We start from the raw sequence: 25192 nt of genomic DNA on the forward strand, positions 1-25192 counted from the left end.
ATGTAATGCGGGCAGGAAGTCAACGTTTATTTCTGCATATTGGTATTACTTCGGTAACGCGTTTTCTTCCACTCAGAGCGGTCAGTCGCAGGCAGCTCTGGGCTCAGTAACTGCTCTTTCCAACTTTCCATTTCACCTCACTCGCACTTACCCTTTCGCCAATACTCCTCCCGCGTTGACGCGTTCTTTCCATACTCGCACAACAAACCGAAATAAAAGTTTTTACTTTCTTTCCTTCTTTTTTTCCCACAACCCACAAACTCTTCTCATCAACACCACAAACTCTCCCCATCAACTGCTCAACTTCCATCTACTCATTTCACTTTTCGTTCATAACTCGACAATATCTGATCACGATCGTGGTGATCCGTTCGGCCCCAAGACCATAGAGGCTGCAGTCTCTGATACTTTTGGCACAGTCATGGCCACTAAGGATGGTCAGCAGAAGGTGATCACTCGCCCCAATACTACTAGCCTAGAATCCCACAAAACCAACTGCATCATTGGTTTCGACGGAAAGGTCAATGGATACACCGCGGAAGCCTTGAGCAGTTTTGGCTCTAGCAGCTCAGTGGATACAGTGACCCAGTTCAGTATCGTTCGTGCTGATATCTTCCCCGCGGAGATTCGTATCCGCCATGTTTTCGAGCACTTCGGTAAACGGGGCGTTGCGGTTCTCATGACTATCCCCATTAAGGCCTTGATCTCAATGCCGAAAATCTCACATCATGTCACGAACGATGCTGAACTTCGAGCGCACCTTATGCCAGACAATGCCGACTTTAAATGTCGCGGTGGCGTTCGCCTTCAGCTTGAACTTGACATGTCAGATGTCTGGGTTCGCAAAGTCACAACCCCCCCGCGCAGATACCCTCAGCTCCAAAAGTACGTTGAGGATTTCATTGAGAACATACCTTCGGGGTCCACCTCTATGAGTATCACCATGGCATCGGACCAGATATATGTTTCTGAGTTCCTCCGCCTTGTGGGTCTTGAGTACAAACGTTACTTAGATCCCATGGACAACATTTGGTCCAAAGCGGATGCGTTTTTCAGTGATCCTGCGAACCCGAAGCGACTAAACTACACTAACATGAAAACTGTTCATGAACGGCACGTCTACCCCAGCGCCCCAATCATTGCCTTCCACGACGACAAATCCCGCATGCTGGCGTTCCAGCATTCATCATATGAGGAATACGAGCTTGAATCATGTCTCGCTACCGAGCTGCGTGAGGTGTGTTTTGACACCGTCTTGGTGCCTGACATTACCTCTAAGTGGTCAAGCAGCTCAGTCCTCTCTTATGGTGTCACTCCTGACGATACCATTTGCACGTATCTCGCAGTTATACGCAATGTGACTGAGGATCAGATGTTTCTTCTCCCAGACATCGGTCAATCTTTTTTCGTCACGTTGGACATTGAGGACCCAGAATCTCGACGAACTGGACTGGCGCAAGAAGATTACGAGGGCTACCAGTTGAAGGTCATCCGCCATCTTATCCAAGAAGCAAGTCGTCTCGATGAAGCTTGTTATTCAGAATCGACCCAGGTTGAAGATGTTTTCACTGTACGCCGCAACGCAGAAATGTGCAGTCTGATTGCATCCGCTCTTGCTTGGCCCATCAAGGACTATATTATACCAGACGGCTTGGATGAGGATGAAGCAAAGCTCTTCATCGCACTGAACTACATCGATTCATTCTTCCCTGTGCCGGACGATGATAACGAATGGGCAGCCGATCTTCATGCAGCGTTTGGTTCAGTCAGATTGACCATGCCAACCACTTCAATGCCCACGACCTGGTCTGCGGTACGCACCAGGCCACCCATCAACACGCCGTCGCAGTACATCTACCTTGTCATCCATACCCCATGTGAGCAAGACTGGCCTGAGTGGTTTCTCGCCCCGCCCAAGGCCTTCCGCATTCCCTGTGCAAAGCTGGTCGGGTCTTTGGAGCATTCCCTACAGAGCGCTGAGAATACAGTGGGACTGCGTATGGTACATTATCCCAGCGACGTGACAGCAAAGTTGGAGCTTGCAGCTGTATCTGCTCTGGCTGCTTCTGCACCAAATACGTCCAAGGGTGCTGCATGGGCTTACGCTGCAAGATTTGACATTAGTCTGGAGACAGACCTTACTCAGCGCTTTCCTCAGCTGGAAGGTTTCGATATGGGCTTACCCTACAAACAACTCCAAAATGCCATGTCCAAGTGCCCATCCAACATGTTGGTGTATTCAGGTGGTCCTGGTTCCGGCAAGACCACCTTCGCACTTAGCCTCGTCCGGTGCCTGGTCAATGATGACGACTTCAGAGCTGCTTGGACAGTACACAGCAACGAACTTTGCGATGACGCGTGCGACAAACTTCACGAGATTCTCAGAGGCACTGGCAAGAAGGTCTTCCGTGTCTACCCTATAAAACGCATGCTTGTAGCGCTCAAGGGTAAATCGCGTATTCATGGCTCGAACCCTCTCCCGCAGAACCAGTTGTCGTCCTCTGCCGCAACTGCCGTCGCTAACCATGTGCGCACCCTGGGAGCTGCTGATGAAAAAGATCATCCGCTCACCCGTGCGGACTCGCTGGTTGTTTGCGCCATGACGCTCGCTCAGGATGACCAGGTTACCTTCAGTCGATTTACTCGGCTGCGTGAACGTGCTTCCTTGAGCAAGGAGGATGAAAAGACCCTGACTGATATTTGCTACGGACTCCTATATTTTGCACTGAAACAAGCCACAGTCATTGTGGGCACTCCTGTTGCGTTGGGACAGATCGCTCTCAAACGGAGCTCTGTTGGCAAGTGGCAACCTACAGCTATCTTCGCCGACGACATCGGTCGCATGCCGGAAGCCCAATTCTGGATCCCTATTGCCTTTCTCGATGCGAAGTTCGTCGTAGCGACGGGCGACACTCGCTATTTCAAGCCCATGTCCAAGAGTTTCGACAACCACAACTGTGGACAGGATGGCGCTAAATGGCGTTCTACCTTTGGCCCCCAGCGGATGATGTCTTTCCTCCGACGCGTGGAGAAAGCTGGTGCTCTTGCTACGCACATCTACACCAATCGTCGCAATATTGGAGGGATTGCAGATTGGGCCAAGAAGAACATCTACTCAGGAAACATGAACATCGCGCATGGAAGCGGCTCTCTCGTTGACCTTTTCCGGAATGAGTTCAACCGAATTCTTCGCGCCAAGAGCATCGTGAACTCTTTTATCATAGACATCCGAGAAGGAGAAGAAATTCGAATGGGAACTAGCTATACGAATCAAGCGAACCGCAACTACACTTTTAGCCTTATCTTCAAGATGTTCATCGCCGGGTTCCCTTCTACTCGTGACTTCTGTCAGCAGGGCACCGTCATGGTCATTGTTCCTTATACCGCCCAGCTCTATGAATACATCAATGACTGGAAGGCTTACAACGTCAACGATGCAATGAGATCTCGTGTCTTCTTCCGCACTGTAGAAGGTTCAATGAGCGCCGAAGCAGACGTGGTCATCTTCGACACTGTCCGCACTGTCCAGCTAGGCTTCGTTCCCAACGCGCAGCGAATGGCGGTTGCTACCACTCGCGCACGTGGATCAATGGTTACTCTTCTTAGCACCAAGAACTGGGAAAAGGGAAAGGGCCGAGCATCCAACACCTTCCGACATAACCACATGATCAGCTATTACAATTACCATGCCGACCGCCAAGCCGTTATTGACACCTGTTTCCGCAAGAACGGATGGAAAACAGTCTGTGGAATCTGTGGCCTCCCTGACCATGTCGACTCTGCTTGCACTTCAACCCGCAATTGCAAAAAGTGCAATGTGGTCCATGCCGTACGCTTCTGCCCTCGAGGCTTCGATGCTGTGGGCACGTACGATCCTAACAGACGTTCCAAGCAGTAAATCATTGCTAACATCCAGCTATCCCTACCGATGATGATGGCGGTAAATGGTAATGAATGGTGGAACTGGGGTGATAGAGCTTGGAGGAGATTGGCATTGGAACACGCTTTGGACTGACAGCACCATTGGAGGATTTCAGGCTTTTCATGTACATGATTTCCATTCTAGGCTGGATGACGTAGTTTAACCCTAGTGGGTGTTTCCAGGTCTGGCATGGAGAAACTTATCTTTATACACCAGGAAATACCAATAACCAGGCATTGTAGCGTTCAGGAGAGAGTGGTGTCCAGTCACTGGAGAGATCGTGTTAGTGGGCCTATTCTTCCATTTATGTGACGTTCAGTGACAAACACCGTGCATTCCTCGAAAGCCGGCACTCTACACTGTAGAACCCCACCACCGCTACAGCGCCATGAACCCCGCCATCATCCTGAAGACGCGTGAGCCTCACCGACGCGACCTTTCCCTCTGATTTCCCTGCAGCAACGCAAACATGTCATCACACCAGCGGTCGTTTTCCCACTCCCAATCCGGGACGAGGGAAAAGACGTACTTTGAGCAGCAGCGCGAGGAGCTCATTGGGGAAATTGCCATGGTAAGAGTCGGTCCACAGACTTTTCCATAACAAAGCGCTGACACAAACAAACAGAGCTTCGAACATGTCCTCGCCAATATCAACAAGCTGAACCGCTCGCTTGAGGCCGTTATTACGGTATAGCTCCCTTGAGTACTAAAAGAGAAAACACCTTGCTGACATAGGCCATACAGGTTGGAAACGAATTCTCCTCGGTTGAGGCGTTGTGGTCGCAGTTCGAGAACGTCATGGCCAAGGAGCCGGAGCAGCCCAAGGAGGGCGAGGGGAGCGGCGAGGGAGAGGCGAAGAGCGAGGAGCGTCATGAATGATACCCATACAACGGAATGATAATGATACGGCGTCAATTGATTGCACTTTTGTCGGCTAAGCTTTGTCTTTATGGTCCCGCCTTGTCCTCGATACACGGGAGCTAGTTTTCCTACGGCTTTGAGCCCTCCCGATATTATGCTTTCCCGATGGCCATTTCAGACATAAATCCCTCGACCCTTTCCGGTCTTCGACTTCATCTCGGTCTTTACTTCATCTGCGCAATACCTCAACTCCGAGACCAAACCCCTGAGACCAACCTCCTCGGAAATGCCCCGTAAACGCGTGGCAGCCCGCACGCACTTCTCCGCCATGCTTTTCAAAGTCCTCTCTTTGAGACTAACCTCTCTCAGCAGCACCCACTATTTGCGCCAGAATGCGTTCCCAGTATCAACCGCCTGCGCGACGAGCATCTTAACAAGTTTATCTCCGCGTCTAACCTTGGAATACACGCTTGTCGCCCCGCACAAGAACGACATGGTATCTTGTTTCCTGACGTCACAAATAGTCTCGCCAGGGGCCGGCCGTCGGCTTCTTCGCCCAGAACCGTGGCCCTGCTCCGGACCTTAGTAACCATCCCTGCTGCCGCCTCGCACCCGTTTCCCGACCCCCCCTCTCTCAAACGTCTCCTTCAAAAGCGAGCACATGTTTCCGCAACAACCTTACCTCTGCCGAGAGAACCTTGTTGCCTCTCAAAAGGCAACGCGAACCCGCGACGTTCTGCACTTCCTCGTCGTGTTCCGCGATTCCGGCAAGATACCCCCCCCCCACCCCCCTCGGCCTCCGTCACGGCGTCCCCACAACCCCTGCTCGAGGTTCTCGGGAAGGGGGCATCGCGCTCTTTGTGGAGCGTATCCAGGACAACGGGCGCAAGTGCGGCGCATCTGGTCGATGAGTGAGGTCATATTCGTGAATTTGGCCATGGACCGATTGGGGTGTGTGGTGGTGGGGCGGGTACTCACGAACGGAGATCTGAAGTGATCGGGACGGGATCGCGCGGGGGATCGGCGTGGTTAACGTGGGCGATATACTCCATGATTCGTAAAAGATCGACCATAGACTTTTGTATTCTATTTGCGTCTAATTGATTGCCTGGGATCGGAATTCAGAATTCCCCCTCTTTCGGAATCCCATTATCGATATGGTTTCCCAGGACCCTTTCTCCAATGGTCGTACTGTGACCACCGGACCTACGAACCTAAAAACATCACAGACGAGATACATCACGGAACTCCATTGAATTTTGATGCTTTTTAACATTTCATGTTTCCTATCCCTGGAATGCCCTATCAAGACAGAAACCCGATGCTACAAGAAGAAAAAAAGAAAGAAAAAAAAAAAAAGGTAGGAAATAGAAAAGGTTCCCACTTGGTTGAAAGTGCTGTTGGATACAGAAACTGATAAAGGTCTCTCTTTCTCTTCCCGTACCCGCTCCGTTTGTGTCGTGTGTAAAGGGTATGGATGAGTCTTTGCGACCCCGATTTCACCTCCCCCTCCCTGGTTTCCCCCCTATATACCGTTCTTCTCCCACAGTCAATGAAAAAACACATCCCACATCCCTGATGAAGGGAAAGTCGCCCCCGGTCTAGAGTTCATCCAGCCCCAGGACAGGAGACGCCCCCTTCGCTAATGGTGGCGCATGCTTTCCAGATCGTAATAGTAGCAGGTCGTGACGAGATCATGCAGATAAAACAAAAGTCATTCATTACGCCCTCCGCCTGTCCAAATGCCTGTCCGTTACACCTCTCCTCCAAGTCATTCGAGACTTAGAGAATCTTGCAATTCCTCTTCTTCTTCTTCTTAAGAGGCCCCACGCCAGGGATGCCGCCGCTGCTACCCGGAGCACCAGACGACGACGACGGGACGGCGGCCTGAGCCTCGAGGTTTTTCCGGTCGTTGGCGACAACCGTCAGGATGGCCTGCTCAAAGATCTCGTCGACTCCCGTCATCTCTTTGCTGCTGCACTCCATGTACTGGGCACCCATCTTGCGAGCGACGGCGCGGCCCTGCTCCTGGGTCACGGGAGTGAGGCCTTGTGTCTTGAGCATGTCAATACATGTCTTCTTGAAGCGGAGGTCTGACTTGAGGCCCACGAGGACCAGAGGGGTATAGGGGCAGAAGTGGAGGACTTCGGGGTACCACTGTGTCGAGGGCAAATTAGCATTAGCGGAAAAAAGGGGGTCTCCCCCGAAAATGGAGGGGCTCGTTATCGGAGGGGCGTACCTTGTCCATGACGTTTTCTAGCGAGTTGGGACAGTCAATCGCAAAACATACGAATATCAGGTCCGTCTCGGGGTAAGAGAGCGGCCGTAGCCGGTCGTACTCCTCTTGGCCGGCCGTGTCCCACAGCGCCAGCTCCACGGTCTTACCAGACGGCGGGTGCGTCGGGTACGTGATGTAGTTTTCGAAGACGGTGGGGACGTATTTCTGTGTCGTCACAGTCAGCATTGTTTTGATTCATTTCCGGCTTGCCAAATCACCATCGCGCAGGGATGGGTGCGTTGCGATTGCGGACATGGGACGGTTTTTTTTTTTTTTTTTTTTTTTTTTTTGGTGCCAATCTTACCTCTGGAAAATAGCCTTGGCTGTAACTAATGAGCAGACAAGTCTTGCCGCAGCCGCCATCACCGACGACGACAATCTTCTTTGAATAGGCAGGACCCTCGGTAACGTGGGTTGCGGCGCTCTCACGCCCTGTGGAGGAACTCATTGTGGTACTGACGGTGCCGTCGCTGCTCCTGATGCGCGTGTTGCGGCGGGAGGTGGTCGGGCGTCCCAGGCCGTCGTCGTACTTTTCGCTGAAGGTTTGGGACGAGGAGTAGTGGTGTGAAGAACGTTGGTATGAAGACGCCATAATGCGACAGACTTAATGCGTCTGCCTGGTGTGTGTTATGCAATGACGAGTCTGTTCGCTGCGCGGCCCCTCGTGCGTTGTTGCAAGTTTGTTGTTGATGGGTACCGGGGGCCGGTCGTTCGCCTGAGGGGAGGGGGTAGGGGTTGTTGGGGCAGACGGACGGGAGCTGTGACTTATGCGATGTTGTCTGGTATAGATGGGTTTCTTGATACAATGGTAGATGGATGCTGGTGTTGCTGCCTTCTTCGGCGTGTCGTCTTTGCTGCTAATTTGCTGCTTGCCTCAATCGAAAGCCGTTGAAATGTGGTTTATGCGTGGCATGCGCTGCGGGTAAGGGACGGTGCGGCGTTGGAGATGAGGAATGTTGGAGGAGTGTGCTTGATCTGCTTGGGATTGTGTATTGTATGGGGGTGGGTTTGTGTGCGAGAGATGTGGATGGGCGGGTTGTGCTGTGTTCTTGAGGAGAAGGGATGGGAAGCAAGGAGGGCAAGTGTAAACAAGTCGACGGGGCAACCAGCCACTTCTTGCCGGGGTGATGACGGCAGGCGGGCTGCGACCGGCTAGGCGTTGAGAGCCTGATTCAGGACCCACGGGCCAACAGCGACGCCTGAGAAAGGTGGACCCGCGCTAACGCGGATCAACCTGTACCCCTGGCAAGCCTGGTTTGCCCCTGTAAGCTGACGCACTGGGCAAGCAGTCAAGGAAACAGAAAACGGAAAAACAAGAGATATTCCGGTCACGGCCGTTCCGAGAGGTGGCTATGTGGCCCGAGCTTCACCCCACCACCGCCTCCTTCAAAATCGCGACGTGAATTTTTCATCTTTGCAAAGAACGCGTTGATTTTCATCCAAGCTTCCATTTGCCACTAGCAATTGGAGGAAAAGCTGCATCATACACAGGAAAGCACGATCTCTCGTTCTTTTACCTGTCGGGCAAGTTCTTTTGCCGCAGCAATTGACATTCCCATCTGCCAGCGAAGGGAAGCTTCTTCTCTGCAGTCATGGACGCCAACGGGGACGCCCAAAGCAAATACATAACTCTGGTCTCGAGTGATGGCTTCGAGTTCGCCGTCCTACGCGAGGCTGCCATGATCAGCCCCGCGATCAAGGGCATGCTGGATCCCCGCAGTCAGTTTCGTGAGGCGACGTCCGGACGCTGCGTCTTCTCAGAAATCAGGTAAGCCCGTCATCTCATTTTCCATTCCTCACCGCCCAGAACACACCCATATGATGATCACAAATTATTTCGCTGTGTTCTTACTGACAGACCGCTGCTGCAACGGCTGGTCTGCTTGATTGTCAACTACACTTGATCTGAAACAACCCGTCATTTCTTTTTCCTTTTCTGGGTTTCCCAGCCACACAGCACAACTACATGTTTCTTTTTTCATGTTCTGGAAGAGTCTGACCGTGTTTTTTTTTCTCGGCAGTGGCGTTGTCCTCGAAAAGGTCTGCGAATACTTTCAGTATTGGTACCGTTACCGGGACCGGGAAGACGTGCCAGACATGGACATTCCAGTCGAGCTCTGTCTAGAGCTTCTGGTCGCCGCCGATTACCTGGGCCTGGACAGTAAGACACCCAACCTCTTCTCGAACGCCTCGTCTGTATTCTGACGCGTTGAACAGAACAGAACACTGGCTCTCTCTGATGACGTTGATGATGTACATGTGAATTACGGCTTTGCTATTATGGAGTTGGGGCGTTGAACATTCAAGGCTGGTAAAGAACTATCACCATTGCTACGCCATTTTGACCAATTCATGCCAGAAAAGGTATACTTTCTCTTTTCGATGACGAACTCGCGTCATTCCTACTCGTGACGGATGCAACAGACCCCCCATCTTAGCATATGCGTTCCTCTCTCTCACTCTTCCGTGGGTTGAACGTCTATTAAAGGTGGAAGATTGAATCAATTCCACTCACTCTGCTTGACTCAGGTTCTTCCATTGAGATCTACGCTTTTTCTGTTGGGATACATGCATTCACAATAGCTTTCCCCTTGGCCGGGTATAATACAAACAAGATATGACATTCTCAATCATCCCTGTCTTTTGTGAACCTCTGTGAACCTCTGTAATGAATCTCGAGTGTATGAATGCATGTAGACTTAGTGCCAGCCTCTTCCTCTGCCTCTTCCACCTCCCCTCCCGCCGCCTCTATCCCCTCGACCGCCGCGCCCACCTCTGTGAAAGCCCCTACCGCCGCCGCGGTTTCCCCTAAAGTTCCCAGCAGGCGGTCCTCTGGCTTTCCTCTCCAGCCTCTCCTCTTCGCTTGCGTCCCAAATGTTTTCAATCTCGAGCAGCTCACAGAGAGCCGCCGTCTGCGGGTTGGTGTACTCGAACGGCTGGTCAGGTACTGAGACGGGGCCGCCCTCCGCATAAGGAGGTGCCGTAATCTCAAAGTTGAGCGGGACGTCCAATTTGTCCTTTGCCACGACGTTCTCCTCGACCCACTTGCGCTCGGCGTCGATGAGCGGCACATAGTGTTCCTCGCCCAGGTCCGGCGGCGGTTGCGCGGACGGGTCTCCGATCTTGAGGGTGGGATGGAAGACTCGCGTGATGGCGAGCCATTCGGGGTCGTACTGGAGGCGGAACGGACGCGTCGGCGCGGGTTGATCGGCTGGGAGGACGTTGTGGGGTTGGATTTCGAGAAGCTGGAGAAAGTGGCGGCCTGGGAGGCACTTGTCCAGAGCCAGGAAGTTGACCTGTTTGTTTGTGATGGTGGACGGGACGGGCTGGCCTGGCGTTCTCTTTGGTTGCTGCTGAGGACGGGCGAACGAGGCGGGAAGTTGGGCACGCAACTCTTCTGGGACTGTGTTCTTGTTCGTAGACTCCGACGTCGTCGTTTGCGTGGCGGCTGGCTCGACGTCGTCGTCGTCGAGACTAATCTCGTTTGGATTCGTCTGAACAGCAGCAGCAGGAGGGGCGTCGGTAACCTCTTCGTCACCATCCAAGTCAATCTCGTCGGGGTTTCCCTCTGGGGCAGCAACAGGCTCAGGCGCCGGAGCAGCAGTGCTGGGCTCAGCCTTCACACCCGCATCCTTTGCTCCATCCTCATCTTTGTAAATCTTCAACGCGGAAAACTTGCAATGCATATGCGCCGAGAACCAATACGGCGGCCTCAACCGGTCACAGACATACTCGGCGGCGACATTCCCCAGGGTACCTTCCTCTGATTCCCTCTTGAAAGCAGGCTTCATCCCCCATAGAGCCTTCTGGTTGCCCCACTTCTCGATGGCCCTAGGCCAGTCATGACTGAGGCCGATGTCAACCTGCTCTCTCAAAAGCAGCAGTTTTCGCACGTCCACCTCTCTGACGTGGTAAAAGCTCTTGATCTCGTCATGGCCCATCGGTAACCTCTCATGGTGCGTCTTGCGGTAGTCGAACCCCTTCCAAATGCCGCTCATCGCCGCGATGCGGAGCGGTCCCAGCCGTACGACGTTGGCGGCGCCGAGATAGTAAATGTTGGGCGCCACCCAGCCGCCGTAGTAGAGCTCCCACAGGTGCGCCGAGGCTTCGTGGTTGCCCGCAGCGAAGACGGTAAGGTAGGGCGCCTCGCGGATGCCGGCGTAGTACTCCCAGAAGTCGCCTAGTGCGCGGTACTTCAAGGGGACGGACATGACGGAGAGGTCGGCGGCGTTGCGGGCGGCCTGGAAGTCGCCGCCGATGATGAGGATGTCGACGCCATCCCAGCCGCGGGCATCGCAGGAGGCGGCGATGGCGGCGTAGATTGCATGGAGGCTGCCATGACCCTGGCTTTTGTTAACGGAGAATTCAACTAGGTAATTTCAAGAATGGCGGGTGAATTTTTACACAGCCTTCAACGGCGACGCGGACGCCGTTTGTTTCGAATATTTGCGTGGCCATTTTGTGGCGGTATCTGGGTGGTTTGTTGTTAGGCGGAGCTTTGGTGAGGCTCGGCTGTTCCCGACAAATTTTCATGCAATGGCCATGACCATGAGATCACGCCTGAGTAGGACATGTGAGAATCATCTTTATACATAATGCCACTTATATTAAAATCCGAAAGTAGGAAAACCCCCCGCAACGTATTTTTGAGGCCAATTCAAAAACAATTTGAGTCATACTAATCTTACATTGATCTAATGCCGGGTATAGTCAAAACCGCGCCCGCTTACCTAGTCTCATCCTTTATTGGTATACAAAAAACGCAAATCATTGAGTAGAGCCTCCCCACACGCCTTCATCTACAGCTGTTCATAGAACTCAAGCAGTTTCTTCGCTCCAACCTCCCACATCACATCGTTCTGCAAGTGATGCCCGGCTCCGGGAACCCAAGCCAACCTCACACCACTGCCCTCATCATCCTTGTCGCCCTCGCCCGCAAGAGGTTTAACCTCGCGTACCTTGACGTCAAGCTTTTTGCTGCCTGCCTGCTCAGCAACCGCATTTCTGTAAGTCGCAGCGAGCTTCGACATAACGCCGTGAGTCATCATCTTATCCTGCACACCAGTCAGGATCAAGATGCGGTCGCTGCTGCCCCAATCGCCAACTGAGCCAATGAGGTTGGTGGCATTGGTGAAGGGCTTCATCATGCTGATGGGCCAGAGGAATGACTCATAACGGTTAACATGTTTTTGGAAGTTGATAACTCCAGCTTCCGTCATCTGGTCTCCAAAGAATGCTTGTTTGACCAGGAAGGGGTGGGAGAGAGGCGAGTTCGGGTGCCATCCGTGGAACAGCATGCGAACGGAGAACCAAGGGTCGAACATTGCCCAGTTCGCGTAGACTCCGTATCTGCAACGTATTTAGCTCAGTTATTCGATAATCGTATCCCATGATAACTCACGAGCCAAAACCTGGGACGGCACCAAGAAGTGCAAGGCCCTTGACGTGGGCTTGCCCATCAGACAGTATACCCTGGCTGAGACCACCACCGCTCGAATGTCCCACGAGCAGAACCTCGCTGCCCTGCCGCTCCTGCACCCATTTAAGCGCAGCAAGGGCATCGTCTGTCAGGTTTCTCCTCGTGGTGAAGTACACCATCCTCAGATACGAAGGGTGCCAGCTGTTGCCGTGGCCGCGCATGGAGACGGCGTAACAAGGGATGTCGTGCTTCGCGAAGTACTGCATGTACTCGGCCCACACCCACGCGCTTCCCATGCCGCCATGGATAAAGAATATGGGCGTTTTCCCCGTCGTCGGATTCGAGCCCTGATTTGAAAGGACCTCGATCCTGCCTGATGGTGTATTAATCCAATGTCGCGTGAGACCTTTGGGGGGCGCCGGGGCTTCTCCAGTTGGCGCGGTCCAGTAGAGCCACTGGTAAGACAAGCGAAAATCAAAGATGCCCATGTCTATGTAATCAAGGGTAAGAGATGTATCAAACAGAAATGTCAATACAGTAAGCTTTGTAGTTAGTGTATGTCTAGGCAAAGTAGTAACGGGAACAGCCTCGCAACCTTGGGATTTCCGTCCCTTATAAGCGAAATCAAAAACCCCTCTACTCCAAGACATTAAAAGTCCCGAGACGCCTCGTGAGCCTCAAACTGGAAAGTATCGTGGGCTGGAGGTGGGTTACCCCCGAGACGTTTTCGTGCCCCTGTGGCCGGGCACGGCGACGGCACAAGAGTCATCGCGGGACTTTCAGGGACGGCAGCCATGTCACCACGGCGGCCGTTGCGGTCGCCAATTGGACAATCCGCCAGCCTGTGGCTGGAGCGTGTGCGCTAGGAATTCGCTAGCCACATGAGCTGAATCTTTTTAATGAGGGTGGTTTCCGAGACCAGGGTGCCGGCGACTTTCTGCATTTGCTGTGTGTGACCCCCCTCCAGATTGAGCTTGAAGCTTGATTGTGGCCGTGTTAATCTAGGTAACTTGGGTAACGTAGCAGGCAGCTCACTGGAGCTTCATTACGGCATGGTTGCATTCGCTGTTAGTGCCTCGGGAAATGTCGAAAAGAAGATGAATCTTCGGATGGATGACCCGGTGGTATCTTTTTCTTTCACCAAAAATACGCATTGGCCCTGGCCAAGAGCTCACTCATTCAAGATACGATCGTAACGGGAAGCGAGCGGCACAGCAACCCCCCCCCCCCCAGATTTTGAGTTGCATCACTGGGCGGCTACCTTAACAGTGGATCCGATGATTTTCCGACAGCCTCACGCCCACTGTAAACCAACCTCAGGTACACTGTGCCACCGCCTAAAAATTGGTCAGGCACGTCAACAAGGAGCCTCGCGATCGCAGCCTTGACCGCGCAAACCCATCTTTCCCCCATCCACACATTACATGGGCCGTTTCTCCCCCTCGAACCGCCCACCATGAGCGTAAGACAATCCCTATCCATCGCTTTCCGCGTCCTGAAAATAAAAACCGATGCTGACCATTCTTTTTTTTTCCTATTAGTTTGTGCCGATTAACCCGCGGCCTATGCTGCAAGACCTGTACGGCTTTCCCTTTATCCTGCTGCGCACCGCAGCTCCCTCCTGCATCGCCGAGGGCAGAACAGTTTGCTAATTTCTTTCTCCAATCGCAGTGTCGACAAGGACGTCGTCATCAGACTCAAGTGGGGCGACACCGAATACAAGGGCAAGCTGGTCAGCATCGACAGCTACATGAACGTTCAGCTCAGCGGTGCCGAGGAGTACATTGACCAGAAGATGACTGGAGCTCTTGGCCAGGTGCTGATTCGGTACGGAAGACACACACATATACACACACAATCTTTTCGGCGACGTTTTGGGCAGCTCCGCTAACAACAACGCAGGTGCAACAACGTCCTCTGGATCCGCGGCGCGAAACAAGGCGAGAACGGCGACGTCAAGATGGAAGGTTGAACCAGGACACAACCCGAACGAGCGGAAGCATCTTACACGCCTGGGAACACGAATTAAAGGAGCGAGGAAAGGGGCGGTGGCATGGATGAATGACGGGGCATGGGTTGAAGAAAGAAAAGAAAAAAGTTTTGAAGGATCCAAAAAAAGCTGACGACCGTAATCGTTGTTCCATCGAGACGAATACCCCCCCGACCCGCGCTGCGCAAACGGGGACGACAACCATAACCAAAACAAGAAAACCCCCCGCAGCAACTATAGAGAAAGAAACACCCGCTACGGCGCCCTCTGTGCCTTTGATATCGCAGATAAACTACATAAGACAAGCAACCTTGCGACTGCTGCATAGATCAGATGACGCCACCTTGATCCGCTGTGTTTCGCTGACCCAAGTGTACGCCTCGATGAGCCACTCATACCACACCCTCGAGTCATCCGTTTGTCGCCACATCGTGACCTCCAGCTCAGTGTCGGCAGGGTAGTAGATGGGTTGCTACGAATGTTTTGTTAGCTAAAGTGCCCTGATATATGATGGATGAAGCTTGCTTTACCTTGATAGGGAAGAAGATGGGGAACCACGAGATCATGTCTTTGCTCTTGCGGTCAATCAGCTCGGGATGTGTGCTAATCTCCACCTTTTCCTTGTTGCCGGTCTGAGGCGCATACAGAACCGACTCGAAGTAGCCGGCCAGACCGTGGATGACACCCCTAGTGCGGCAGACGAACGTGAGGTGGCAGAAGCGCGAGTTGTGGTCGTTGGCTCCGACGGCACCAGCCATGCTTCCACCTCCGCCGCCCATGACACCGCCAGCGCGGCGGGTCTCGATCTGCTTGAGCGTGGCCTCAGGTACGGGGTGCGTAAACTCCCACGCCTGCTGGAAGCGGGGGTGGCCAGGCACGCGCTGGGCAGCAAAGTCAATAGCAAAGAGACGGACGACCCACGGGGTGTCGAAAGCGTTGGGCTCGGTCGGCAATCTCGTGAGGAGGTCTGCGTGGATGCGGGGTGTCGCAATCGGGCTCATGTGCGCAGTGTACGACTCCGGAATGGAAATACCCTGAGGGGCCAGGACGTGCTGGACACCGTCCAAGCATTCGGGCGAAAGCTCGTTGTCGGCAAAGGAGCCAAGCAGCTCCGACACAAGAATGTCGACCTTGCCGTAAACCGGGTTATTCTCGGCGGTGCCAGAGAGGAGAGGACCCTTCCAGGCGCGCATGTCCGTCTTGACGACCGTGACCTTTCCGCCCCAGATCATGTCGTTCTGTCGAAGGAGATAGACGTAAGCGTTGGGGTTCTTCTCAACGGCCCAGACCTGCACCGGGACGCCCGTGGCTTCGCTGGCCCTAAGAGCTCTGGTCACCAGAGGTCCACGTCCAGAGCCCACCACAGCAATGACGACTGCGCCGTTGTTTGACGAAGTGGCTCTACCCAGCTGTGACCACTCGGCCAGGGCCTCCGTGATGGCAGCCTCGTACTGGTTGTACTTGACCGGGTCGCCCTCAAAGACCTCGTATGTCGCTGACTCGAGGTTATCGGACAGCGGTTGGAGGGGCGACTGAAGCCAGTCCTGGAAGGCAGTGAGAGGGGCCTGTTCGAGATAAGACAGGGGTTTTTGCTGCGATTCAAGCCACTTGAGGTAGGCGACGTGAGTCCTGAATGTCTTCAGGGTGTCTGTGCCTTGTTGTCCGGAGTGAGCCTCGCCCAAGCTAGGGAAGTCGGCGGCAGTAGGAACCTGGTTAGCCAGAGAAACGGCTTGGAGCTGGGCCTCGGCAGTCAGCGAGGCCGGGTCGGGACCGACGTCGCTGAGCAGCAGCCAGGGAGCGTTCTTGAGGCGCATGAGGGTAAAGATCATTTCCTGGTGCGCTCTAGGCAGAGCGGGATGGCCGCTCTTGTTCTTCTGGAAGGCGTTGGGGCCGAGAGACAAGAAGTGCAGGGGTTCTGCGAACCACTTGTCCTGGAGCTCCTTCTCAGGCAGGGCCTTGGGGACTCTGACGGCTGTACGCATTGATCAGTACTCTATCTTCACATACAAGCGCGATATTCCTTACAAACGTAAAGGCGAGTGCTGTACTCGCAGACGCTTCTAACTGTGTGCCACGAGTCCCAGGCGCTGTAGATGTCGATGTTTCTGTTGTCGTCACCGTGGGGCTCGGTGGAAAGAGCCGATAGAAGCTCAACCGACTCATCCAGACCCGGCTCGCGGTACATGGGTATGTGGATGATGAAGTTGAGGCGACTTGCAATGTTCATAGCCTCATGAATGGCACGGGCGTACTGAGAAACACCCTGGTTGCCGCCATTCTTAGAAGCGTCCCGTCTCAGACCCGGTACAATAATGCTTCGAACGCCGCAGAAGTTGGCGTAGGCAACCTCAAGATTCAGGACCTGCCGCGACACGCTAGCAATGACCGGGTCCGTTGAGGCAAGGTCAATCCAAGGGCTGGTGTAGGCGATGTAAGTGGTTACCGCCTGGCTGGGGAACAACGAGGTGTCCTTGGGGGTCAGCGGCGGGACGACAGCATCCGCCAAGGAGGCACCACCTTGCTTGGCCTTGGCAAGATGGCTAGAGACGAGGTCCTTCACACGGGCATGGAAATGCTTGTTGGTAATGGGAGTGGTGACAAAGCTGATCTAAGCCAAGACTTAGTGAGGGTAAGCAACCAGGGTTGCAGGACGACTTACACCAGCGTTGAGGAGCTGGCCGTACTGGAGGTCATCCAAAGGCTGGTCTCTGTTCGAATCATGCTGGCCGAGGCTGAAGATGGGCCTCAAAGGGCCGTTGAAAGCGCCGGCGTCCATGGCTGCGGGTATTGGAGGGAGGGGGGGGTTGTTGTGCTGCCTGGCTGGTACGATTTGTGAATGGTGTAATTGCTCGGCGCACAAATCACGGCGGTTATGTTCAAAAAAAAAGCGTGGTGAACAGAACGAACCCTGGCGCTTCAGTGGGAAGAATGCAAGAAAAGGGTAGGGAAAAGAAAAGGTCAGCAATTCATGCTTGATGAGATATGAAGGCCACAATCGGCAAAAAGAACAACAGACAATAGTCGTCGTCTACTGTTGGATTACTCAAACCAGACGTTGTGTAATCTGGTAAGTCAGGCTGCTGCTGTTGCTGGCACCCCAAAGGGCAAAAATGCGCCAGATTTTGTGAGTAGTGGCCCTGTGCTATTGGTTGCACTTGCATGCTGTGGAACTTGGTGAGCCTGGACCCTGAAGAAAAAAGAGAGAGAGGGGACAGTGTCCGCTATCGGGAGACACTTGGTGAGAGTCTCATAATGGTCACTGAGAGGGTTAAAGTGGTTTTCATGTTTGGTAACCAAGACCTCATACATTCTTACTGGACATGAGAATATCCTGAGGAAACTTACATCTAATATCAAGCACAGGTGAAAATAAGCATACCAAGAGACTCTAACCTGAATCAAATTAAAGCTTCCAAGACATTTACAACTCGCTTTCACAGTGTGGACTGTGCCTCCTACGTTATCCCCATGTATTGGAGCATATCTTATCTTATCATCCCACTATCTCATTGGTCTGTGCATGAACCCACCCAAATTTTTCCCGCGACAACAAAAAGTTTCTTGGGAGCCTCGCCTGAACCCGCGCCTTCGAGAGCAGTTGTTGTCGTCGTCGCAGTCGAAACCCAGGCCGCATCCTCATCCTCCCACGACCCTTTTTCTTTCGGCAACCTAACTACCGCGGTGAAATAGATCCCACCAAAGTTAGAAACGATGGCCGACTTCGATTCCAAGGGCGGCAAGCGCTCCAGCGCCGATCGAGATGGAGCTTCTAGGAAGAAGGCCAAGAAGGAGGATTCCGAAGATGAGCCCAAGTACAACCCCTACCTTGCGCACATGAACGAGGACAACGGCGTCAAGTCTGAGGAGGGCATTGACCCCAGCTCTGCCTTTGCCGACTTTACCCCGCGCTCCACCACCGCGAAGCAGGCCGAGAAGGTTGAGGACCTCGACACCAACGCCTTCACTGGACGCCCCCATTCGCAAAAGTACTTCCAGATCTTGCAGAGCCGTCGCGACCTGCCCGTCCACAAGCAAAGGTACATCCTGTCGCTTTCATGCTCCGTCTGTACTTACCCATACTGATACGCTGCAGGCAAGAATTCCTCGACAAGTACCACTCTACCCAGATCCTCGTCTTCGTCGGTGAGACCGGTTCCGGAAAGACGACCCAGATCCCCCAATACGTTGTTTACGATGAGCTCCCCCAGCTGAACCGCAAGATGGTCGCTTGTACCCAGCCCCGTCGTGTCGCCGCCATGTCCGTTGCCCAGCGTGTCGCCGACGAGATGGACGTCAACCTCGGCGAGGAGGTCGGTTACAGCATCCGTTTCGAGGACATGACGGGCCCCAAGACGATGCTCAAGTACATGACGGACGGTATGCTTCTGAGAGAAGCCATCCACGACCACGAGATGTCGCGCTACAGCTGTATCATCCTTGACGAGGCTCACGAACGTACACTTGCCACCGATATCCTCATGGCCCTGCTTAAGCAGATCGCTGCTCGCCGTCCGGACCTCAAGATCATTGTCATGTCCGCCACCCTCGATGCCCAAAAGTTCCAGCGTTACTTCAACGACGCACCCCTCCTCGCCGTCCCCGGTCGTACCCATCCCGTCGAGATCTTCTACACCCCTGAGCCCGAGAGAGACTACGTCGAGGCGGCCATCCGGACGGTGCTGCAGATCCACGCCTCCGAGGGCGAGGGAGATGTGCTGGTGTTCCTGACGGGTGAAGAAGAGATTGAGGACGCCTGCAGGAAGATCAACCTCGAGGCGGACGAGATGATCAGAGAGATCGACGCCGGCCCCCTGGCCGTCTACCCGCTCTACGGTACCCTCCCCCCGCACCAGCAGCAGAGGATATTCGACAAGGCACCAGAGCCCTACAAGAAGGGCGGCCGCCCGGGTCGCAAGGTCATTGTGGCGACCAACATTGCCGAGACGTCGCTGACCATTGACGGAATCGTCTACGTCGTCGACCCCGGTTTCAGTAAGCAGAAGATCTACAACCCGCGCATCCGTGTCGAGTCCCTGTTGGTCTCTCCCATCTCCAAGGCCTCGGCGCAGCAGCGTGCCGGTCGTGCCGGTCGTACCAAGCCCGGAAAGTGCTTCCGCCTGTACACCGAGCAGGCCTTCAAGAAGGAGCTCATCGAGCAGACGCACCCCGAAATTCTGCGATCCAACCTGGCCAACACGGTCCTCGAGCTGAAGAAGCTCGGCGTCGAGGATCTCGTCCACTTCGACCTCATGGACCCCCCCGCCCCGGAGACCATGATGCGGGCGCTCGAGGAGCTAAACTACCTCGCATGTCTCGACGACGACGGCGAGCTCACCACGCTCGGCAGTCTTGCGTCGGAGTTCCCGCTGGACCCTGCGCTGGCCGTCATGCTCATCTCGTCGCCCGAGTTCTACTGCTCGAACGAGATCCTCTCCATCACCTCCCTCCTCTCTGTGCCCCAGATCTGGGTGCGGCCGGCCGCCAGTCGCAAGCGTGCCGACGAGATGAAGGCGCACTTCTCCCACCCGGAGGGTGACCACCTGACGCTCCTCAACGCGTACCACGCCTTCAAGGGCCAGGCCAACGTGCCCGGGTCGGATGCCAAGAAGTGGTGCCACGAGCACTTCCTGTCGTTCCGTCACCTCAGCAGCGCCGACAACGTGCGGTCGCAGCTGAAGCGCATTATGGAGAAGCACGATCTCGAGCTTGTGTCGACGCCGTTCGAGGACAAGAACTACTACACCAACATCCGCCGCGCCCTGCTTTCGGGCTTCTTCATGCAGGTCGCCATGAAGGAGAGCTCCGGCAAGGTCTACCGCACCATCAAGGACGACCAGGCTGTCATGATGCACCCCTCCACCGTCCTCAAGACCGACTACGAGTGGGTCCTCTACAACGAGTTCGTCCTCACCTCCAAGCAGTACATCCGCACCTGCACCGGAATCAGGCCAGAATGGCTACTGGTAAGCACACCTTTCCCCCTTTGATTTGCTACCCCCTTTGTGCATGTCGCTTGGTTCATTTGTTTCTGCTGTTGGTGCCAAGCCGAGATCTATCTTACCATGCAACCCTCTTGGGACGTCTCGCTTGCTCGCTCGCTCCCCTTTCCACCCCCGACCCTGCCCTGTCTCTCCTCAGTTTTTTTTTTTTTTTTTTTTCCTGGCTTGCATGCTGCGGCTCTTACCTGCCGCCTAACCATTGCGCCGGACACGCCGCATTTTGACTAGGATCCGATGGGCTAACCAAATGAACTCTTTACCTTTCGTGCAGGAAATTGCGCCCGTATACTACGATCTAGACACGTTCGAAAAGGGTGAAGTCAAGACGGCACTCCTGCGGGCGACCGAGAAGAAGCGTCGCAAGGAGGCCAAGAAGAACAGCCGGTGATTCAGACCTTCTTTTCCGTCGTAGCGCAAAAGTATAGTATACTTGACCCTGTATACCTCTCTCTCTCTCTCTCTATCTCTTACACAAACCCCCCCCCCCTCCCTTCCCTCTAAGACCAGAGGGCTTCATCATGAACGAAACCAGGCGCTCGTGCGCGAGAGGCAAGACATGGGGAAAGTAGCGGTGGGAAGAAACGGAATGAAAGAAAAAGAAAATCAAAGGAAAAGAAAAGAAAAAGAAAGGAAAATTCGCGATCGGGACTCCCCAGCGAGGATTGTTTTCATCGGAAACCGGGGTTTTGGTGTTTTTTTTCTTTATTTGATATAGATTGGACCAAGAGAGGGGCGTTAATGTTTCCCCCCTTCTCCTTTCTCTCTTTCACGTAGTTTACTCGCTACATAGAAGAAGCACAAAAAAAAAGACAAGGCAAAACACATGTATGAAACGCCTATCAGAGGGAGGGAGAGAGAGAAAGCTGAGGTATCATATCAAGCAGTTATTTTTATTTTTATCCTATTATTTTAAAGAATGGCTGGGCAGATAGGATGGGAGGGAGCCTATGCTCTCAACTTGAGTTAAGGCGGGGGGGAAACATCAACTAGAATGAGTTAAAAAAAAACCCACCAACGGTATCCGTGGGGTAAAGGTAGATGGCGGGGGGGTTCTATCTTACAAGGTTGGTTCCAACAGACATGAAAAATATAAATAAATAAAGACAAAAAAAAAAAAAAACACCGTACCACGAACATTGATACAGCAAGGTATTGTAAAATGCGCTGGGCAGAAAGGGGGAGGATAAAAGACGGCCAGATTCCCGATATGACGGGTCATTCCGGCTATCGGGGAGGGGGGCTAACGCATGGGGGGAAAAGTGGTAGGGTAGACATTGGACGTGGTGAAATGACATGTTGCGATACGCGAGAGATAGTAGTGGCAATTCCCTCGATACGGGGGCCAAGAGGCAGCCAAGGCAGATCGGATCCGAAGGGAGGCCAAGTCGGACAGATAGAAGAGAAGAAAGAAAGGATCAACGAGTCGGACTCGTCTGGATATTGAGAAAAAAAAAAAAAAAAAGGTGAAAAAACCGGGGGGGGGGGGTGTTGTGAGATATCCGCATATCCCACGCCGGAACTGGAAGACACTGCAGCCAAGGCAAAAATTGGAAAGACTCTTCATTTTCTTCTTCGCCTTCTTCTACTCATTACCGTCTTTTTGACAGGTCTTGTCCGTGCGCCGAGAGTCGCATCCGGACGGGTTGTCGCTACACTTGCATTCACCCCATCCCCCGGGGGATCTCGCCGAAATTTCCACACACGTGTCATGCGCGTGGATGGTTACCAGCAAGTAAGTACCAGAGTCGGTGACAAGCTCCACAACACCAACACGACAAAATTCCCCAGTATTTTCCCTGGAACGTACTTTTATGTACTGGACATGGTATATGTGACATGTGGAGGATGTGTCCAAGTCTTCCATGTGTGGATGGGCGGCCAACAAGCACACACCATCAAACTGATGGTCTTCAGGTGAGAGTTGCGGCGGACCCCATGTAAAAAGGGTGGTGCCCCGATATGCAAGTCAATGTAAAGAATAGGCAACGTCGGCGAGAGGCCCCAGTAAAAGAGGGAAAAACAGAATACCAGAGAGTGAGAGAGAAAGAAAAGTCAGCAACGCAGCTGACCGATTGTGAAAACCATGATATGCAAAAACCAGTGTTCGCCGGGGGGGGGGGGGCCTTCGCTTCGCTCGCTGCATGCAACCTTCCTCTCGTAGGTAGCCCAGCTCTCAAGCAGACGAAGCTTTCTCCCCAATGTACTTTCGCAAGTTTTTCCTCTCCTTTGCGGAACCTTCCGGTCCGCAGTTCAGCTATTCTTGCTCCGGGGCATATACGCCTTTATCCTCGCACATATACCTGTATGTGTCCTGGCCAGACAATGCCATTGTTCAGGGTCTTGTCCGGCCGGCCCCGGGGGAGGGTTGATGGAGGTGGCGAATTCGTTGACATAAATGGCCGAGTCCAGACCCAAAGGGCGCTGCAGTGTCTCACACTTTGGACCCCTTGAGGGGTGCAGAGCCCCCTTAGTAAAGAACCTTACCCTTCTGGCGCTGGCGCACTACTGGACCATGTATCAGAAACGGGTAGCGCGTGCCTTTTAAGAATGGTACTGTGCTCCCAATAACGTCAAGGCTGTCTCTTTCTCCTAGCGCAAAATCGAGATGGGTGGTCGTGGGGTACGATTGTCGTCTGCGCGCTTATGGCATTGGCCGTATGAATGGCAGGATGACAGGGTAGTCTGGATCGCGATGGCATGGGCCTATCATCTTGACCCAGGTTGTCATTTGGCGATGGGATGAGCGAGACGATTCATGCTGACTAAAAACAACAACGACTGACTCTGTTCCCTAGGTAAACCGTTGACTCGCAACAGATGAATGGCAGCGAGAAAGGCCCCGGATCCAAAAAAGAAACGGTTAGAGAACAGAAGGTCAAGAGCAGCCCTGTCGATCAGCTTGACTACCAGTGGCTGCGCGCTTGCGTTTCCTTTAGGCCAAGGGACAAAGTCTGCGATGCAGCTGACGTACAGCGAGCCCTCTTCCTGGGTATAACAGAACTGACGAATCGCCGTCCTCGGAGCATGCTCCCCTCGATATGAGTGGCGTCTGACTTTGCCGACTCCTGCACTTTGATCGCATCTGAAGACCTTGTCGTCCTTGTCGTGTCTGTCGCCAAAGAGTTCAAGGGCCCGCTCAATAGCTCGCCGAAGCTAACGTAGCATGTGATGGATGTTTGGACGTGCTCAGCAATCTCCAACATGGGATACAGGCAAAGTGGTGTCCAGACCGCACCCCCCCCGGGTTTTACGTAACCAACTCATCAGGAACTGAGAAGAATAGCGGTGTATGTCTGTTCAAGATATGATGGACGTCAAATGGATCACGCGGTCGAGGTATCGAAAGACAATCGTCTTGTAACCGTATGGTTGTTCGGGTGGCCTCAGCTGTATCATTCCTGCACCGCATCGGTCTCGAAAGAACGTCTTGCCCTTAGCTGGCATAATATGGCGCATAGTCTGTTCCTCTTTTTTTGTCGTACTCAGCGTCTTTGTCCACACATACAGCAATTAGCCACTCATCGTGTTTCCACACTGAGAACTGCTGACACTGAGGCTGCAACTAGACCAGGACACCTTGGGTTGTGGCGTAATCGCATATACAATGAAGTAAGCCTCGTTAGAGCGAGATCTATCATATTGAAGCGAACAAGACAATTGATTTCATGTTCTTGTCGTTGGTCTTTGTATCCGCGCCTCGCATTACCACTGCCCGTCTACCGAAAACCCCTGGCCTAGGTATCGGACAAGCTGTCTGTCCAGTGACGAGAACAATCAAAAATGGAGGGTCAGTGACAGCCCACTTCGTTATCAGCTTGTGGATTTCAACACACCCGCCAACAAGGCAGAACATCTGCCCCATGACGGCTTCCCTGACTCGTGAATAGTATCATGCGTCAACCCAGTAAAAGACTTCCACCACTGTTGACATTCTATCATCTCGTGTACCGGCTGGAGCTCGATCCCTAATGCTGGTTGGGAACCGCCATACCTGATAGCGAGAGTGTGGAAAAAAGACAATAGCGTGTGGCAAATACCAGGAAACGAGCAGCGTAATAGTGCGGTTAACAACCCATATTTGCTTGGTACCTAGTAACTGGTGCCAGGACAAATCGCACTTGAGGCGGGCCAAGTGGAAAAATCCACCCGAGAGACTTTGCAGCGCCCGGGGGGCAGGGGAAAAAAAAGGACTCATCAGGCTAGGCACCGCTAGGTCTACTCGCGTCCTTTGCTTGCTACGTAGCAGATCGTCCTTTCTCCCCTCTCCTGCCGGTTAAAACCTGCAGACGGCGGAGCACTGTATATGCACGCTGGGGATCTCGATGGCCCTTCTCCTTCAAGTAAGCCACAAGGTTTTGAGTTTGCCCGGAATGCCGCGTATGCACACCAAACAACTGTCGAGCAACGTTTTGAGAAACATACTGTATCAGCCAGCAGCAAACGGAAATTTGTGATCCATGAAACAGACGGCTTAAGCCGCATTGGTGTGCCTCAGCTCGTTGAGTTACGGTGTAGTCACTTTTCCCCCCTCAACGACATGTATCGGAGGGCTAGACCTTCAGAAACAGAAACCCTTGCCCGTCCGGAAGTAACGGCCAAGAGTCACGTCAACTACGCCAATGCTTCTTTCTCTCAATCAAAGGTGCGGCGGCCCTTCCCCCCCTCGAGTCCGTTGCTGTCGTCCGCCCCGATCCGTAATGATACCTAGCTGACCCAAAACCTG

At 53.4% G+C, this 25192-nt stretch overlaps 9 protein-coding genes across 9 annotated transcripts; 5 read left to right on the plus strand and 4 right to left on the minus strand.

Moving 5' to 3' along the window:
• Nucleotides 1–1999: 1999 nt before the first annotated feature.
• Nucleotides 2000–3898, plus strand: CTRU02_203911 (DNA helicase; the record flags this gene model as incomplete). Its single annotated transcript, XM_036722489.1, has 1 exon — nt 2000–3898. The coding sequence occupies one exon, from the start codon at nt 2000–2002 to the stop codon at nt 3896–3898; it is 1899 nt and encodes a 632-aa protein (XP_036586095.1).
• Nucleotides 3899–4391: 493 nt separating this feature from the next.
• CTRU02_203912 (5-oxoprolinase) lies at nt 4392–4801 on the plus strand (the record flags this gene model as incomplete). The annotated part of the gene is made up of 3 exons (XM_036722490.1): nt 4392–4493; nt 4548–4610; nt 4667–4801. The coding sequence occupies 3 exons, from the start codon at nt 4392–4394 to the stop codon at nt 4799–4801; spliced, it is 300 nt and encodes a 99-aa protein (XP_036586096.1).
• Nucleotides 4802–6565: 1764 nt separating this feature from the next.
• On the minus strand, nt 6566–7653 carry CTRU02_203913 (rho gtpase; the record flags this gene model as incomplete). The annotated part of the gene is made up of 3 exons (XM_036722491.1): nt 6566–6940; nt 7023–7226; nt 7366–7653. 3 exons carry the CDS (start codon nt 7651–7653, stop codon nt 6566–6568), a joined length of 867 nt encoding a protein of 288 aa, XP_036586097.1.
• A 1000-nt stretch (nt 7654–8653) lies between these two features.
• Nucleotides 8654–9301, plus strand: CTRU02_203914 (transcriptional elongation regulator (elongin c); the record flags this gene model as incomplete). The annotated part of the gene is made up of 3 exons (XM_036722492.1): nt 8654–8829; nt 9083–9222; nt 9279–9301. The coding sequence occupies 3 exons, from the start codon at nt 8654–8656 to the stop codon at nt 9299–9301; spliced, it is 339 nt and encodes a 112-aa protein (XP_036586098.1).
• A 459-nt stretch (nt 9302–9760) lies between these two features.
• Nucleotides 9761–11519, minus strand: CTRU02_203915 (lariat debranching enzyme; the record flags this gene model as incomplete). Its single annotated transcript, XM_070204282.1, has 2 exons — nt 9761–11404; nt 11466–11519. The coding sequence occupies 2 exons, from the start codon at nt 11517–11519 to the stop codon at nt 9761–9763; spliced, it is 1698 nt and encodes a 565-aa protein (XP_070062045.1).
• Nucleotides 11520–11860: 341 nt separating this feature from the next.
• On the minus strand, nt 11861–12968 carry CTRU02_203916 (alpha/beta hydrolase fold protein; the record flags this gene model as incomplete). The annotated part of the gene is made up of 2 exons (XM_036722493.2): nt 11861–12410; nt 12463–12968. 2 exons carry the CDS (start codon nt 12966–12968, stop codon nt 11861–11863), a joined length of 1056 nt encoding a protein of 351 aa, XP_036586099.2.
• Nucleotides 12969–13936: 968 nt separating this feature from the next.
• CTRU02_203917 (small nuclear ribonucleoprotein) lies at nt 13937–14452 on the plus strand (the record flags this gene model as incomplete). The annotated part of the gene is made up of 4 exons (XM_036722494.1): nt 13937–13942; nt 14022–14059; nt 14152–14307; nt 14383–14452. 4 exons carry the CDS (start codon nt 13937–13939, stop codon nt 14450–14452), a joined length of 270 nt encoding a protein of 89 aa, XP_036586100.1.
• A 310-nt stretch (nt 14453–14762) lies between these two features.
• CTRU02_203918 (protein methyltransferase) lies at nt 14763–17246 on the minus strand (the record flags this gene model as incomplete). Its single annotated transcript, XM_036722495.1, has 4 exons — nt 14763–14942; nt 15001–16442; nt 16496–17078; nt 17130–17246. 4 exons carry the CDS (start codon nt 17244–17246, stop codon nt 14763–14765), a joined length of 2322 nt encoding a protein of 773 aa, XP_036586101.1.
• Nucleotides 17247–18181: 935 nt separating this feature from the next.
• Nucleotides 18182–20857, plus strand: CTRU02_203919 (pre-mRNA splicing factor ATP-dependent RNA helicase prp43; the record flags this gene model as incomplete). The annotated part of the gene is made up of 3 exons (XM_036722496.1): nt 18182–18507; nt 18564–20433; nt 20741–20857. The coding sequence occupies 3 exons, from the start codon at nt 18182–18184 to the stop codon at nt 20855–20857; spliced, it is 2313 nt and encodes a 770-aa protein (XP_036586102.1).
• Between the last annotated feature and the right edge of the window lie 4335 nt (nt 20858–25192).

This window comes from Colletotrichum truncatum, assembly GCF_014235925.2.
Source record: "Colletotrichum truncatum strain CMES1059 chromosome Unknown Contig_0002, whole genome shotgun sequence".
NCBI classification, from domain to species: domain Eukaryota; kingdom Fungi; phylum Ascomycota; class Sordariomycetes; order Glomerellales; family Glomerellaceae; genus Colletotrichum; species Colletotrichum truncatum.